Source organism: Lepidochelys olivacea (genome assembly GCF_965140295.1).
Source record: "Lepidochelys olivacea isolate rLepOli2 genome assembly, chromosome: 7".
Lineage (NCBI taxonomy): Eukaryota > Metazoa > Chordata > Testudines > Cheloniidae > Lepidochelys > Lepidochelys olivacea.
Genome location: NC_140417.1, coordinates 72772682 through 72791017, shown reverse-complemented (window position 1 = coordinate 72791017; position 18336 = coordinate 72772682). Strand labels below are relative to the sequence as shown.

Here is an 18336-nt window from a genome sequence, read left to right as displayed (position 1 = left end):
CTATAGCCCCACCACAGTTAGGGAATCCCATTGCAGCAAAGCCATCCACTATGACCTGCACATTTCCCAGGGTCACTACCCTTGATATCAGCAGATCTTTGATTGCGTGGGCTACTTGCATCACAGCAGCCCCCACAGTAGTTTTGCCCACTCCAAATTGATTCCCAACTGACCGGTAGCTGTCTGGCGTTGCAAGCTTCCACAGGGCTATCGCCACTCGCTTCTCAGCTGTGAGGGCTGCTCTCATCTTGGTATTCATGCGCTTCAGGGCAGGGGAAAGCAAGTCACAAAGTTCCATGAAAGTGCCCTTACGCATGCGAAAGTTTCGCAGCCACTGGGAATCGTCCCAGACCTGCAACACTATGCGGTCCCACCAGTCTGTGCTTGTTTCCCGAGCCCAGAATCGGCGTTCCACAGCATGAACCTGCCCCATTAGCACCATGATGCATGCATTGGCAGGGCCCATGCTTTCAGAGAAATCTGTGTCCATGTCCTGATCACTCACGTGACCGCGCTGACGTCGCCTCCTCACCCGGTATCGCTTTGCCAGGTTCTGGTGCTGCATATACTGCTGGATAATGCGTGTGGTGTTTAATGTGCTCCTAATTGCCAAAGTGAGCTGAGCGGCCTCCATGCTTGCCTTGGTATGGCGTCCGCACAGAAAAAAGGCGCGGAACGATTGTCTGCCGTTGCTCTGACGGAGGGAGGGGCGACTGACGACACGGCTTACAGGGTTGGCTTCAGGGAGCTAAAATCAACAAAGGGTGTGCCTGTACATCAAGGAGTATTTCAGGCAGGACTTCACGGAGGGTTCCAATAAGAAATGGTGCACCTAAGTTATCGTTCTTATTGGAACAAGGAGGTTAGCCTGGCCTCTGATTGATACATGGCTAGATTTACCTCGCTGCACCTTCTCTGTGAGTGACTGCAGTGTGATCTAGAGGAATGAGTCCCCTAGACAGGGGAGGAGGCAAATGAGTACAAAACAAATCTGGTCTATTTCTTGTTCTGACCCACTCCATCTATCTTTTACATCTTTGGCTGGCAGCAGACGGTGCAGAAGGACTGCATGCCATCCACATCTCTTGCCTGCCTGGCAGAAGATGGTACAATACGACTGCTAGCAATCCTCATCTCTTGCCTGCCTGGCAGAAGATGGTACAATACGACTGCTAGCAATCCTCATCTCTTGCCTGCCTGGCAGAAGATGGTACAATACGACTGCTAGCAATCCTCATCTCTTGCCTGCCTGGCAGAAGATGGTACAGTACAACTGCTAGCAGTCCGTATCGCCTGCCCGCTCACCATAAGACGGTTTAATAGGACTGACTGCAGGACTAAAGAGAATGACCTGGTCAAGTCACTCCAAATTTAGTCCCTGCGCCCATGTCTGCCCAGGCGCTCCCAGCCGACGTGGCCAGGAACACCTCGGACACGACAAGGACGACTACCAGTCGTATTGCACCGTCTGCTGCCAGAAGGCAATGGGTTGCTGCTACTGTGCAGCAAAGCCGTACCGCGTCTGCCAGCACCCAGGAGACATAGGGTGACGGTTACCTGAACGGGCTCCATGCTTGCCGTGGTATGGCGTCTGCACAGGTAACTCAGGAAAAAAGGCGCGAAATGATTGTCTGCCCTTGCTTTCACGGAGGGAGGGAGGGAACGTGGGCCTGACGATACGTACCCAGAACCACCCGCGACAATGTTTTAGCCCCATCAGAGTGCTCCATTGTGACTGCTCTGGACAGCACTCTCAGATGCCCGATTGTTTGCCGTTGCTCTGACGCCGGGAGGGGCGCTTACAGGGTTGGCTTCAGGGAGCTAAAATCAACAAAGGGGGTGGCTTTACATCAAGGAGTATTTCAGGCAGGACTTCACGGAGGGTTCCAATAAGAAATGGTGCACCTAAGTTATTGCCCTTATTGGAACAAGAAGGTTAGCCTGGCCTCTGATTGATACATGGCTAGATTTACCTCGCTGCACCTTCTCTGTGAGTGACTGCAGTGTGATCTAGAAGAATGAGTCCCCTAGACAGGGGAGAGGGGGAAGCAAATGAGTACAACACAAATCTGGTCTATTTCTTGTTTTGATCCACTCCATCTATCTTTTACATCTTTGGCTGGCAGCAGACGGTGCAGAAGGACTGCATGCCATCCACATCTCATGGCTGCTCGGCAGAAGATGGTACAGTACGACTGCTAGCAGTCCGTATCGCCTGCCCGCTCACCATAAGACGGTTCAATAGGACTGACTGCAGGACTAAAGAGAATGACCTGCTCAAGTCACTCCAAATTTAGTCCCTGCACCCATGTCTGCCCAGGCGCTCCCAGCCGACGTGGCCAGGAGCACCTCGGACATGACGATGACGGCTACCAGTGGTACTGTACCGTCTGCTGCCACAAGGCAAGGGGTTGCTGCTACTGTGTAGCAATGCCGTACCGCGTCTGCCAGCACCCAGGAGACATAGGGTGACGGTTACCTGAGCGGGCTCCATGCTTGCAGTGGTATGGCGTCTGCACAGGTAACTCAGGAAAAAAGGCGCGAAACGATTGTCTGCCCTTGCTTTCACGGAGGGAGGGAGGGAACGGGGGTCTGACGATATGTACCCAGAACCACCCGCAACAATGTTTTAGCCCCATCAGGCATTGGGATCTCAACCCAGAATTCCAATGGGCAGCGGAGACTGCGGGAACTGTGGGATAGCTACCCACAGTGCAATGCTCCAGAAGTCGACGCTTGCCTCGGTACTGTGGAAGCGCTCCGCCGAGTTAATGCACTTAATGCACTTAGAGCATTTTCTGTGGGGACACACACACTCCAATATATAAAACCGATTTCTAAAAAACCGACTTCTATAAATTCGACCTTATTCCGTAGAGTAAACATACCCTAAGAAGGTGTCATTGTTACATGCTTAGAACTAAATGTTTTAGTTATTCGTTTTTGCTTTCAACTTTAAATTCATCTTACTAAAGTTTGTCTGTGTATAGCTTACACCTCCGCAGAACCTGGCAAAACAAGTTGGGTTTATGGAGTGGGAAAAGGAAGCAGGAAAACTCTCAGTGCTGTAGAGTTTACTATTTTCCTGTGCAGTGGTTCAGCTCTTTTTAATAAATGTTTAGTTTTCCATTTAAGAATTACAAAGAAAATACTACAAGAACCTTCCATAAATGGACAGATAGTATTGAAAAGTATGGAGAAACTTCATTTTTACAGCACACAAGTCTTAGGTCCCTGCCTTGAGTTCTCAGCAGCACATAACCGACAGGTTGTTGGGTTATAACGAAATGTGTATTTTTGTATTTTAAGAATGTTTTACTGTGCTGGCGGTATACTATTTATAGTGTCTAGCTTTTAGTTTCCTTAAGGACTTCAATTTTGTAATTCACGACAGGGCAATATATTAGCACTATATTAACAAGTATGGTCAGAGTTACCAGGGGCTAATGACAGATCTCACTGAAAATTTGTTTGTGGGTCTTTATTTTTAAATACTGCTGTGAAAAGACAATGACATTGGACAAATGGTTTAATGCAGTTTGAATAGGACCATACTATTTGTTCCATTATATGCAACACATGAACACATATCAAATGATTGCTGAAGCAGCTTCTTTTTTTGAAAATGGTCATATCAACTGAACTTTTACATTGTGATGTCTGAAGAGGAGGTCTTCATGCTCTTTTTTCATATACATGACCTAAAACCCCACCATTGAAGTGCTATAGTTACATGCACAATTAAATAAAATTAGAGGACTAGTCAACAAGGCAATAAATCTCTGGCATAATGTTGGCTGGGTTTCTGCAAAGAGCAAGGAAGCTCTTCTACTTTGAAGCATTTGCTCAGAACTTACATAGTGTCCTATGGTATTGGCGTAGGTATCTGCAATCCAGGACATCTCCCGCTCACCTGTGCTCATATCAGGGGCAGGCACATCAATACCAGGCCCTATTAGCAAGAGTAAAAACAAGTCTCAAGGATTAAATACAAATATTTATCTTCAAATTCTCTCTCTCTCTCTGCTCCCCTTGGTGTGACAGCTGAGATTGGTTAAAATGACCTACTTTCATATTTAAACCTCAGTTATTCAAGGAAGAACAGACCATACTTTTAACAACTGTGGATTTTAGACACCATATCTTGTTTTAGTAACCTGGCAAAACCCCTTTAAGCTATCAAAATCATTGGCTATCTGGTCCACATTTTATTTAATCAAAAATGTAGTTAGTGTTAAGATAACACATCAAAAGCGTGTTTGTGCTTTTGCTTTATTTATCTAATATATTTCATGTGGACCATTGTAGAAAGGAAGGAGAGAAAAAGCTACACACATATACAACTTATACTTAGCATAACTACACTTGGTTTTAAATGTAAAAGCCGTATACTTGAGTTTCATTCTTCTTTACATCAACGTTCTCAGTTTGAGTAAATTTTCTTGCTTGCAAATATTTGCTATGCTGTTCTAGATATTGCAGTCTAGTTTATTGATAACAGTTTTTCCTCTACTCATTTCTTATTCACTGTATCAGAGGTAACCTCTTAAGAATGGGAGAGGCAAGTTGTCTTTCATGAAGAACATTCCTGGAGGCATCTCCATGTAACCCCTACCAGTAATTACATGTACTCTTCTGGGTAACTGCTTACGGACTGTGCTAAGCCAAACTATTTGAAATAAACAAGGTCTAGATGTCCTTGGCAAGAATTTAAACAAATCAAGCCCCCTTTTAATTTTCCATAATTTCAAACAAATTACACAGAAGCTCATAAAAAAAAATCAATGAAGACATTCTATCTAACCATTTCAGTTGACAATGCATCTTAGCTACCACTAAGTACAATACACAAATCATCTATCATTTTGATAAATATATTTGTATCGACACTGACAGACTCTCATGCATCCTAGAAAACAGATACTTCTGCCCATGTAGACAGCAATAAAATGGAAGATACATGAATATGCTTGTTGGGACAGCTATAGGGACTTTGTTTTCTTAAGAGGTCAGGAATGAAAGAAAAACCTTGCCTTATTCTTCTGCTGCTCCTATGAAACTAAGAGCTCTTTGCCTGCAAGTGTTTCAGCAAGTTCAACTAGGAACTCTTCAAGTAGATAGGCTTAGGTGTTCAAAGAGATTGAATGAAATGTATCACCTATAAATGTGCCACACAGGCTATGGGTTCATTTAATTGCCTGTGTTTCTTTTGAAACCATTTCTTGGTTGCTATGGGGTGGATCTTCTATTTCCTTCCTCTGATATCAGCCAAACACCTTGATTTTGAGACTACAGGAAACAGGGTAGTAGTGAACAGTTCAATCTAAAAAGACCATACATAACCAACCATATTTCAAGTGTGACAAATTAAGTGTTCTGAGCGAACCATAAATTAAGCATAGAGCTACACTTATCACCTAAACTATTTTAAACTTTCATAGAAAATTTACTGCAACTTGAGAGTATGTAGGGAATTTAATTCTTTCTAAATGGGAATGTCATTACCTTAATATGTACACAGCAGAATTGGCATAAATCCTTTATTGCTAGGTACTCAGCAATTTGACATTAGCTGAAGCATGTTTGCATCACAGAGCCTACATCATACTAAAGATACCAAACACCTTCTTAAAAGCAGAAATCCAAATGATGTGCATCAATCTCACATTAGACCAGAAGGGGTTAATGAGAGCCTGTGAGCTTAATTTGCCTTACCCTGCTACACTCGCAGAAGATGTCAAGCATGGAGGGAGAAGTTAAAAGGGTTGGACCCAGCTCAGTTGGGGGCTGACCAGGAAGGAGAGCAGATGGCCGGCTGTCACTCAGTGAGAGAATTCTACAGCAAGAGAACTGATTTGGACTGTGGGCCAGCAGCACCTCCCTAAAGGTAGGCCTATCACAGGGATCTCAAGACAGTTGGGAAGGTAAGTGGGAGCAAGTGAGTCCCCCCAGAATTCTCTATTCTGTGAAAGGGGCTGCAGGAAGACTTCTGCAAGGTCATGGACTGCCCTGTCAGGGAACCAGAGAGAACTTCTACAGCAGAACCAGGTGGGTGGTAGAAAGCACGAAGAAGCTCTGCAGTGAGCCTATGGAAGAGGCTTAGAGAAAGAGGCACTGATACACTGTGAACCCAGGAAGAGGCTATGGCAAAGACTCAAGACAGGTGCAGGGATACAGCAAGGGATCTGTGTAGTCAGGCTCTGATTGCTTAGAAGAGTCCCTGAACCAGAATCTAGTGGAGAGGGAGGGCCATAGTTCCCCCCACCCACTGAGGAAGGTGTAACAGAAACCCCCTAACCAGGGGTAAAGACTATTGAAAACCCCTAATATCCAGAGTAAAAATTAACAAATCCTGAGTTGGACTGAAGGCCGAATGTGAGATTGATGAAGTATTGTCTCACTCTGCAAGGCAGGGGCACTATATCTGACCCCATCAGAGGGCCAAGTTGCAAGACGTATCACAACAGGCTGGAGCAGCTTAGCAGCAGGGGTGGTAATGGAGGAGAGCCTGCTATGCTACACCCAGCCACCAGGGGTGTACTGACTGGGGTGAGTCACATGTTTACAGGATACTATCTAGTCTACATTGCTAACACACATGAAATTAGATTCCCAAGTTTACTAGTATCAGGGGCATAGACACAGGTGGGCCAAGGCCCACCCACTTAACATCCAGACCCACCCAAATCTGAGCAGGGATGTAGTGCTGCCACAGCGGCCCGGAGCATCACTTTCGCACCTGAAATTCAGGATGGAGCTAAGCGCCCGCCCTTCAGAAAGCTACGCTCCGGCAGCTCTGCCTTGCTATTTTCTGAGCCGCCTCATGCACGTGCCCAGCTCGGCAGGTGAAGCCCCGTGTCTGGGGGCACCAGTGCTAGGAAGAGAGCATGACATCGTGGGAGAAGCTGAGCTAGCACAGTGTCATTGCTCGTCCACCCAAAAGTCAGGGCCCACCCAAATTCCCATTCCTAGCTATGCCACTGACTAGTATTAGTCACTGTACTTACATACCAATAAATCCCTTCTTTGCCAGCTCCATAGTAAATCTTCTTGTGATCTTTTCCAATTCATTATCCTATTAAGAAAATATAGTGAGTGCCACAGGAGTCATTAAGATTTGGTATAAATGTTCAAAGTTGGCCTAAAATTTCCCACAAAGTTTTTTTTTTAAAGCTGTTGATGTATTTACGCATCAATTTCCATATTGTCTGCCTGGTAACTCCCTTTTTTGTAAGGTCAGTATAGTAGGTGAATTGCTTAGGGAGGTCTTATTTTCTTTATGTATATTTTCAGTTATTCAAAAGAAATCATGAATGCATCAGGGAAACAAAGGTAAGGACACTGTTTGGTCAAATATTTCAGTGTTGAAGACAACTTGTAAAACAACCATTATCCTAGCAAACAAATGGAATATAAATTAGATACATAGTAGATGAAAGCAATCAGTCCTGATTATTGCATAATTAACTCAAAGCTTCAGTAATTCATACAAATATTAAGTTTATTTGAACTTTGACATTTCATGTAGTGGCTTTTCTAGTTCTATAACATCTGATTACTGGAAAACATGGCTGCAATTGGCCCTCTTTAAAAATCAGTAAGCTAATCACCCATGTTATATAATACTTGGACTTTAAAAATGTGTCAACCTTATTGCTAGAGAAAGTTTATGGTACACTAAGTGCAAAATTATTCTGAGAAGAAAGGTAATGGTTGGGATTAAGCTTTCTGCATGAATAGCATCATTTGAAACAAAAATCTAGGCTGCAGACTAGTTGAACTGCCTTTAAGTTTCAGAAAAAGACTTAGCAAATTAAATGATATGATGTAAAAGAGTATTTGACCGTTTACACTGGGAGTTCTTAAATATCAAAGTGTTTTTGATACATCTTTGCCTGCCAGTTGGACACACTGTACACCTGGGGGAATTCTGCACCAAAATATTAAAAATTCTCCTAAATTCTGAAATGTTGTCAAAACAACACAATATAATCACTCCAGTTTAAATTATTTTGGTAATTTATTTGAAAATACCTGTCAACAAGTATGTCAACAATACACACAAAAACAAAAAAGATTTCCCCAGGCACAGACAGTTAAAGAAACCCCTATAACAACCCAGTTCCAGTTGGGGGTGTTGGAAGGGGCTGTGTGGGGGCCCCCAGAGCCCACTCCCCCCTCCAAGTCCAGGCACAGGGCATCTCCCTTCCCCAGAGCCCAGCCACAGAGCACCCCCAGCCCAGACACCTACACACCTCCAGAGCCTTTACTCTCCCCCACTTCTTTACTGTCCGACCAGGGGAGGTGGTGTGGTGCAGCTCTGCCCTTCCTCACCCTTTGCCAGAGCTGGGTCTCCAGGGCCAAGAGAATGAGGATCAGGCCTGGCAGCCAGAGTGTGCAGCCTCCATCCTCACTGGGCTGGGCATGCTGCTCATTGCCAGCAGGGCACTGCAGAGTCCAGCAGCCCCTAGTGGCAGCCAGCAGCCCCAGTTCAGTGGGAGAAAACATGGAATTCTGTGCAAATTCTCCCAGGAGTAACACCAAGACTTCATTTAATCCAGGGGTGGGAAATCTTTTTGGCCCGATGGCCACATCTGGGTGGGGAAATTGCATGCAGCACCATGAACAGGAAGGAAGAATCCCATGCACTGCTACAGGCTGGGGACCAACTGGGTAAGCAGCAGTTCTGCAGAAAAGAACCTGGGGATTACAGTGGACTAGAAGTTGGATGAGTCAGCAGTGTGCCCTTGTTGCCAAGAAGGCCAACGGCATATTGGGCTGTATTAGTAGAAGCATTGCCAGCAGATCAAGGGAAGTGATTATTCCCCTCTATTCAGCACTGGTGAGGCCACACGTGGAGTACTGCATCCAGTTTTGGGCCCCCCACTACAGAAAGGATGGGGAGGAGTACAGAGAGTCCAGCAGAGGGCAATGAAAATGATTAGGGGGGTGGGGCACATGACTTATCAGGAGAGGCTGAGGGAACTGGGGTTATTTAGTCTGCAGAAGAGAAGAGTGAGTGGGGATTTGATAGCAGCCTTCAACTACCTGAAGGAGGGTTCCAAAGACGATGGAGCTCGGCTGTTCTCAGTGGTGGCAGATGACAGAACAAGAAGCAGTGGTCTCAAGTTACAGCGGGGGAAGTGTAGGTTGGATATTAGGAAACACTATTTCACTAGGACGGTGGTGACGAAGTGGAATGGGTTACCTAGGGAGGAGGTGGAATCTCCATCCTTAGAGGTTTTTAAGGCCCAGCTTGACAAAGCCCTGGCTGGGATGATTTAGTCGGTGTTCCTGCTTTGAGCAGGGGATTGGGCTAGATGACCTGCTGAGGTCTCTTCCAACCTTAATATTCTATGATTCTATGATAATGTAGGGCTGGGGCATGGGGTAGGGGTGCGGGAGGAAGTGCAGTGTGCAGGAAGGGGCACAGGGCAGGGGGCTGGGTGCAGGAGGGGGCTCAAGGCAGGGGGTTGGGGGCTCAGCACAGGGGGCTGGGGTGCAGGAGGGGACTCAGGGCAGGGGATTGGAGTGCAGGAGGGGTTTGGTGTGCGGGCTCCAGCCCGGTGCCACTTACCTTGAGCGGCTCCAGAGTGGCAGCGGCATGCAGCAGGGCTAAGGCAGGCTCTCTGCCTGTTTGCCCTGGCCTCTGGGGGGGGGAGGGCAGAGGGCACCTCGTGCTGCCCTCACCTGTGGTACCTCTCCCAAAGCTCCCATTGGCCACTGCTCTCTGTTCCCAGCCAATGGGAGCTGCAGGGGGGCAGTGCCTGCAGGCAAGAGCAGCTTGTGGAGCCCTCTGCCCACCCCCTCTCCCCCAGGGGGCACAGAGTTGTGGTGCCAGCTGCTTCCAGGAGCAGTGTGGGGCCAGGCAGGCAGGGAACCTGCCTTAGCCCCGCTGCGCCATGGGGCTGGTAATCCCGCAGGTCGGATCCAAAGCCCTGATGGACCGGATCCAGCCCATGGGCTGTAGTTTGCCCACCCCTGATTTAATCTCTTCAAAGGAAGAAATAATAGGTGGATTTCTACTGAGCTTTCAATGCTGTCCTACAAAAGAGCTTTTGTTAACACAATATATGTTTTGTTTTGTCTTGTCCTACAAAAGAGCTTCCAGTTAACACAATACATGTATATAATTTAGACTTACAGTATAGTTCTTAGTATTGATCTTAACACCAGCCTTTGCACCACCAAATGGCACATCTGAAAAAAAATGTAAAGGAGAAGAGTTTCATTTTTCAAGATAAAAGTAGAACAAATGACAAGATCTTTAAATTATGCAAAAAAGGGTAGCTTCTATAAATTTGTGTAAACATAAGTATTTGAAACTTATCAGTCACTAAACCCTCACTGTCAACTGCAAAGCTGACTCTGCCGCATCCACAGCACAATTTCACTAATATGTTCACTAAAAATCTACATTCTGTTCATAAAAGGGGCAGTCTTTTCAGATCAACTGGAAGAGGATCTTCTAAACACAGGAAGTGTAAGATCTACTTGAATCTATTTCTTTCAAGTTTTGCTGTTTATTAAGGACACTTCTGTTAAAATACAATCTTAGACCTTCCTTACAGCCCCATCTACTCAATCCTGAAATAAGTCCTTATGGTCAAGTGGGATGTTTCCATGTGATAGTAACATATTAAGCATGGGATCATTTTACTGAGAGGAAGCACAGTAGAAGAGCTGAATGCAGAGAACAAAGTACTATTCAAAAACATGTAGCTTCAATAATAGCAAAGGAAATACAGCACTACAGTTACTGGGTAAGCATTCAAAATCACTTGTTGCAGATTTTAACAGGTCAGATTTTAGTAAAAGGAAATTAGTATCTAAAAATAACTAAATTCAGTCCTTCAGCTATTTCACAGTGACTTAAATCAATGCTAATTCAAATGACAATTAGAATCTGTACTTGACAAACTAGTATCACTTACCAACCACAGCACATTTGTATGTCATTAGAGAGGCCAAAGCTTTCACCTCATCCACGCTAACATCTGTGCTGTAACGAATACCTGAAAAACGGAGGAAAACAAACAAGAATAAAGTGAGTTTGCAATTAGCATTTGCAAATTGAAAACAGCAACTCTAGGACACCAGCCCACTACATGCAAGTGGGCAAACTCTCTCTCAGCTTGTCAAGATTGAAGTAAGAGATGATGTACACCAGCCTCAAAATAACAAAAGCAGTGTAGGAAATAAAATGCAAATCATTAACCTCAAGTTAGCAGTTTCTGGTAGTTTTCAATGGTAGAAATGAGAGGGGCACTTAATGTATACCATATAGTTAACTTGGGACAAATGATGTACCTTCAAATGAGGGGCAGTTGACAGGTATTATAAGAGTGGGACAGCTTTCCTGTAGTTAAGGTTAAGACCAGCTTTCTGTTTAAAGCTTGACTGTTCTAAGTGCTCTAAAATACATAAGGTTAATCAGATGGCCTTGAAATTTGGTGTGTGTCATGGAAGTACAGGGTAGAGTCAGTGTTCCAAATTTGGGTCCATTTGACTACGGGGTTCTAGAAATACAGCCCCCAGAAAGAGAACAGCTTTTCTTTATGTTGATATATTCTGGCACCTTTTTTTTCCCTCACGGATAGATATCAACTTGCACAGGATACCACCAAAAGCTATTCTTTCCCCTACCTATCATTAAATCCACAGACTGTTCTCATATCCCACCTCACAACTGAAAATACCCAGAGGAAGAAGACCTCAGTGCCCTGCTACTGACACAACCTACACAATTCTGTACTGTAACGATGCAGACTGGAACCTCAAGGTATACATCCACCTCTTTCCTTTAATAAAAGCACGTAGGTGAATCTGATCCAGATTTCAGTGAATCATAATCACAACTCTACAATGCTCCTCAAACTAATCCCCAGATCTCATCACAAACACAACTCTTCCCAAGCTGTTCCAATTTACTCTACCATTCTGTACAACTAGGACAGTGAATGCAGCTTGAGTGCATGCAGATAATTCCCAATGGCTATTGCTAGCTTGGGGGAGAAGGCAGAGCTAAGTACTCTATACTTCCTGGTGTTCAGAAGCTGAACTCGACATTCTGGAAGGATATAAGCTATCACTGGGCAACCTTAACTCTGTGTTAACAAAGCTTGCCATTTAAGAATCAGTAGCTTCCAAAATGAATCATTCAGCAACATAATGCTAAAGCTTGCCAGCATTCCTCTAACCCAAAGCTTTGCAACTCATTCACTTGATACAAAATGAAGTGATTTGTCACTGGACATGGAGACCTTTACAATAAAAGATCTTGAGTATGACCTTGCAGGTAGGGTAATACGAAACAGCTTTTGTAAAATTTGAAGGGCTTGTAATATTTTGTACCTTTTTGACTTGGAGGCAGTTCAAAACAAACTGGAAGCTAATTTCACAAGGATTGGGATTACAAATTGTGTCTAAGAACTTTTATCTTTTTCTGATTACTGAAGCTGAAGACAGTGTGTCATATGTCAGAAATTGGTTTTTAAATCTTTTTATATTTAATTTTCATGGCAGCATCATACCACATTACCTGTTACAGCTGCAAAGTAGATAAATTTTTTTAGTCAACCCTATCTGGGTACATAAATAGAGCTTTAGATGCTCAGACTTGCAGTTTAGAATGTGAACTTAGTGCCCACAAAAGCCAGGGGATAACAGCACAAGGTTGCAATCAAAAGTAGCTACTGTGCAAGTTTCTCCCACAGCTCTACAGAGACTAAATTCTAACCTACAATGATTCTCTACCCTAGTCCTATAATTCTTGAGCACAGGCTGTAAATTGTGCCAAACTTCGGGGGTGCGGGGGGAAGTAGTTGTAGCAGGGACAGAGTGTACACTGGAAACTAGAAAAAGACTCCACAGATTTCCTATTATCCAAAGAAGAGCACAAATCCAGGTCCTCAAACTTGAAAAGCAGTATCCAAAGTAAACTCCTGAGCTCCTATGAAAGCCATTCCTGAATGCACTGGAAACGATCCCAAGTCTACAAAGAAACTGAGTGCAGCTCAAAAGTTTGCAGCCAAATTTCTGCCCTCCTACGTGAACACACTTTTCAATAAGTCTAACAAAAGTTATAGGGCTGAATGCTTCCCTCAGAACAGGCATATGATTTTAGTTTTTGACTGACAGTGAATTAAAAGAGACTGTTAGATTTTTCATTGCAAATTCATTACATAAATGGCTACTGTTGAGACTAGAAATAGCACAAACCATTAAAGGAAATTTTAAGTTTTAAAAAAGGTACAGTGCATTAGAATAGTAATGTTTAACCTCTGAAATGCAGTTTACATGTTCTCCCCACTCTTGCTCTAATAACTCAGAGGAAGCGGAATTAACTAAGTTCCTGAAAATACTTCATCTGGAACGTACACTACATAGGGCACAGCTTGTTCCGACTGACTACAACATTCAATCTTTGTTCAGTTTTTCTGACACACCCATTTTTCTAGAACATGCTTGCCACTCAGTGTCAAACTAGAAGAGGTTGAAGCACCATCTACACCAGGGGTGGGCAAATTTTTTGGCCCGAGGGCCAATCAAGGTTGCAAAACTATATGGAGGGCCGGGTTGGGGAGGCACAGCCTTCCCTAACAGCATGGCCCCCACTCCACCCCCTCCCACTTCTCGCCCCCTGACTGCCCCCCTCAGAATCCCTGACCCATCCAACCCCCCTGCTCCTTGACCTCTGACTGCCCCCTCTTGGGACCCCCACCCCTAACTGCCCCCCAGAACCCCGCCCCCATCCAACCTCCCCCCCCCCGTCCCCTGAATGCCCCAACCCCTATCCACATCTCCGACCCCTGACAGGCCCCCTGGGACTCCCGTGCCCTATCCAACCTCCCCGTTCCTCATCCCCTAACCGCCGCCCCCCCAACCTCTGCCTCATCCAACCCCCCCCCACTCCCTGCCTACCCCCACCAAACCCCTGACCCATCCAACCGCCCCCTGCTCCCTGTCCCGATTGCCACCCCGCACCCTTACCAGGCCGGAGCCAGCCACGCCACCTGGCAAGAGCGGTGAGTCAGAGCACTAGCAGTGCGGTGTGGCGCGCTCAGGCTGCAGGGGAGGGATGGGGGGGAGACAGTGGGGGAGGGGCCAGGGGCAAGCCTCCCTGGCCGGGAGCTCAGGGGCCAGGCAGGATGGTCCCGCGGGCCGGATATGGCCTGCAGGCCGTAGTTTACCCACCTCTGATCTATACTAAGTAGAAGCCAGCTTTTCTGTTACCAGGTTATGATATGCTTATTTGACTTAGTTACAGACATGGTTGTCTGTCCACACAGCAGCTGTTTCAACTATATGTCTGTCAGGGTTCCTTTCCCACTCCTAACTCTAGGGTACAGATGTGGGGACCCGCATGAAAGACCCCCTAAGCTTATTCTTACCAGCTTAGGTTAAAAACTTCCCCAAGGTACAAACTTTGCCTTGGCCTTGAATAGTATGCTGCCATCACCAAGCGTTTTAAACAAAGAACAGAGAAAAAGACCACTTGGAGACGTCTTTCCCCAAAATAACCCCCAAGCCCCACACCCCCTTTCCTGGGGAAGGCTTGATAATAATCCTCACCAATTTGTACAAGTGAACACAGACCCAAACCTTTGGATTTTAAGAACAATGAAAAGCAATCAGGTTCTTAAAAGAAGAATTTTAATTAAAGAAAAGGTAAAAGAATCACTTCCGTAAAATCAGGATGGAAAAGGCTTTACAGGGTATTCAGATTCAAAACACAGGGGATCTGGGCAAAACCTTAAAGTTACAGAAAACAGGAATAAACCTCCCTCTTAACGCGGAAAATTCACATAAAACAAAAGATAAACGAATCCACCTTGCCTGGCTTACTTATACTGGTTGCAATATTGGAGACTTGGATTAGGATGGTTGGAGAAGATGGATTTCTGTCTGGACTCTCTCAGTCCCAAGAGAGACCAAACATGTAAACAAAGAGCACAAACAAAAGCCTTTCTCCCTCTCCCCCCCCCAAGATTTGAATGTATCTTGTTCCCTCATTGGTCCTTTGGGTCAGGTGAAAGCCAGGTTAGCTGAGCTTCTTAACCCTTTACAGGTAACAGGATGTTGCCTCTGGCCAGGAGGGATTTTATAGCACTGTATACAGAAAGATGGTTACCCTTCCCTTTATATTTATGACAATGTCAAACAACATTTCCACAGAGATGTAGACTACCAGTCCAAGTCTATTTGGCCAGGCAGCAGAAGACCAACTTTGATGTAGTGAATAGACCCAGTCTTTTTTTTTAAATGGATGTATCCAAAATTTAAAAAAAAGAGACATTATATGCTTGCTGAACTTCCTGGACACTGATGCAATTATTTTTCTCAGTTTAAACAGAGTTTAAGCCAGTATTTACCAGTGTCCTGTCCTAAACTATTTTTTCCTGGGAAATTGCCAGCATTTGCAGGAGGTTACACAAAGATAAGACTTAATTTCTACTATACTAAGGACTTCAGTGAAATCTAGTTTGACAACTTCCTAGTTTAGCAAAAGACTCAGTCCAAATTAGATTGGAAAACAGCATTGCTATGCATCTGGAAATCCCTTCTGCACTGTGTTCCCACCAGAAAACTTGTGCACATTTTTCACATTAGAAGAAAGAACAAAGCTTGAAGCAATCCAACATTTTATGACACCCCAAAACATTTAAGAAACATAATGAAGACTATCACATACAAGCTGCACACCAAAATTAACATTTTAAAAATCCTAGCATGGTCCACACAATGTCTCTTGAACCAGTAACTTTTAAAGAGACAGTTAGACAAAGTTATCTTTTGTAATGAAAGCCTTAAGCTACAGTATGACTCACAGCTATGGAACATACTTTCCACTGGAAAAGACCCAGAAAGTCTTGTTTATAAGTGAAGGATTTTCTTTCCCCACCACACCCAAAAAAAGTTAAGCGAAGCCACAATACAGTAAGTTATTAGTTTCTTGTTCCTTTTCTTTACATTGTTTAAATTGCTTCAAATTCCAACCTACTTTTCTATTTAATTGCTGAGGAATAGGGAAAGAAGTTCACATTGCAGGATCTCAGCTTTTAAACCCAGACACATACAATTTTCATTACTGATCAGTAGTACATTAGAAGAATAAAGGACTGATTTCCCCAACCTGTGACTCTGCTGTAGAGAGAGAGGCCAGAGGCAAACCAGACAGCTGAATCACCTTTAGTCTGAATTGTCAGAGGTTAAAAATTAGTTCATACCAGAAATATTTAACTGTATAGTATATCAGGAAAAGTCCATACCAGCAGAAGGAAAGGAAAAAGTAGTAAAAATCATAAGTAGAACGTTGCCAAATACAATAATTCACTAAATATCACCTACCTCACCAGTCTGCCATTCTAGAATTTTTTTTAGACAGAAGAATAAAATGCAGAAGGTTTCAATAGTTAAGTATATTGATGCAATAAGTTAATTCCACAGGATAGTGTGTAAAAGAGTACAATCACTACAGTTAACCATCTAAAGCAGGGGTGGGCAAACTACGGCCCGTGGACTGGATCCGACCCTTCAAGGCTTTGGATCTGGCCCGTGGGATTGCCACCCCATGGTCCCCTGGGGCCAAGGCAGGCTCCCTGCATGCCCTGACCCTGTGCGGCTCCCGGAAGCAGCCACCACCATGTCCCTGTGGCCCCTGGGGGCCAGAGGGCTCCACGTGCTGCCCTTGCCTGCAGGCACTACCTCCCACAGCTCCCATTGCCGTGGTTCCCCGTTCCCAGCCAAATGGGAGCTTTGGGGGAGGTACCTGCAGGCAAGGGCAGCGCGCGGAGACCTCTCCCCTCCCACAGGGGCCACCGGGCCCTGACTCCCCCACACTCCGTGACAACTCAAAGGTGTCACCTGGCCTCAACCCCCCCTCCTGGGTTCAAGTTACATGCTCAGGTATCATCCCTCAAGTGAAGTCACACCCTGATATCCCCATCACCAATGCAGACAGTCCCAGTAAAACTCCCACACAACATTCCCAGGTCAATCCGCCTCACTCCCTACTCCCTCACAGCCGGATGTTTCTGGGAGTGGTGTGGGGCCATGGAGCCTGCCTTAGACCTGCTGCGTGCCACTGCCACCCTGGAGCCGCTCAAGGTAAGCGGCGCTGGGCCAGAGCCCACACCCCAAACGCCTCCTGCACCTTGCACCCCCTGCCCTGAGCTCCCTGCTGCACCCCTTCTGCACCTGCACCCCCTGCCCTGAACCCCCTGCTGCACCACGCACACCTCCTGCACCTCAACCCCCTTCCGCACCCTGCACCCCAACCCCCTGCCCTGAGTCTCTTCCTGCACACCGCACCCTCTCTCACACCCCAACCCCCTGCTCCAGCCTTACATGCAATTTCCCCACCCAGATGTGGCCCTCGGGCCAAAAAGTTTGCCCACCCCTGATCTAAAGTCACCAAAGTTGAATGTGTACTCAACGATTACCCCTCCAACATATAACAGGACTGAAGTTCAATAATTTTTGGATCGGAAAGAGTAAGTGGAGGGTTTTTTTTTCTCATGTATTCAAAAAAGGAAGCCAGAGAAACCTTCACTACTGGATATCCTAAGGCCTAAATCAGATCACACTCTGGCAGATCCCTAGAACATATTTTTAATGTCTGACAAACTCAGATTTCAAAACAGACTTGCACATTTCTCACTGTGTCCAAGTATCACCCTCTAAGGGTCCTCGATGATTCAGTCACAGATACTAAAGCCACAAGGGATCATTAGATCACCTAGTCTGATCTCCTATAGATTGCAGACCATTAAAAATTTCACCCAGTTACCTCTGTACTAAGTTCAAAAGCTTTTGTTTGACTGCAGCACAGCTTCCAGAAAGGATGCTTGGACACGAACAAACAGTATTGCAAGATGAAATGGAAACTTTAGATCTGAATTTCTTCTCTTTACAAGTCCTGAATCAGTTTAGATGAGATTTTTGTTAAAGGACATGTCAAAGTAGAAGCTACTTATTAGCATAAGAACATCTTTTGGATTCTATGGGATACCTAATGTCAATGGAGTCTGCAATGGTGCTCTTATCTACAAATCATACTCCAGATGTACAGCAGGAGTATTCAGCCTAACCAGTTTAAATAGGAATTACAGAAATGAAGAGAACTGTCAAAGTAGCCATCAGGAACTCCATGAAAGACCTTGATTTTTTAAGTGAAAAAATAAAATCAACCTGGCTTCTCATCCAAGACTTGAATGTGTACAAGTTTTAATGTGAGGCATATTAATATGCTAAAAGAAAAGGAGTACTTGTGGCACCTTAGAGACTAACCAATTTATTTGAGCATAAGCTTTCGTGAGCTACAGCTCACTTCAT

General features: G+C 45.0%; 1 protein-coding gene across 1 annotated transcript in view; it reads right to left on the bottom strand.

Annotated features, from left to right (window-relative positions):
• The window catches only part of GLUD1 (glutamate dehydrogenase 1), a 59363-nt gene that overhangs the window by 23911 nt on the left and 17116 nt on the right, over nt 1–18336 (bottom strand). The window contains exons 2-5 of the mRNA XM_084633257.1: nt 10935–11015; nt 10145–10200; nt 7012–7075; nt 3858–3952 (exon numbers count right to left, since the gene is read on the bottom strand). Coding sequence (XP_084489383.1) covers nt 3858–3952; nt 7012–7075; nt 10145–10200; nt 10935–11015 — 296 coding nt within the window. The remainder of the gene's footprint in view (nt 1–3857; nt 3953–7011; nt 7076–10144; nt 10201–10934; nt 11016–18336) is intronic.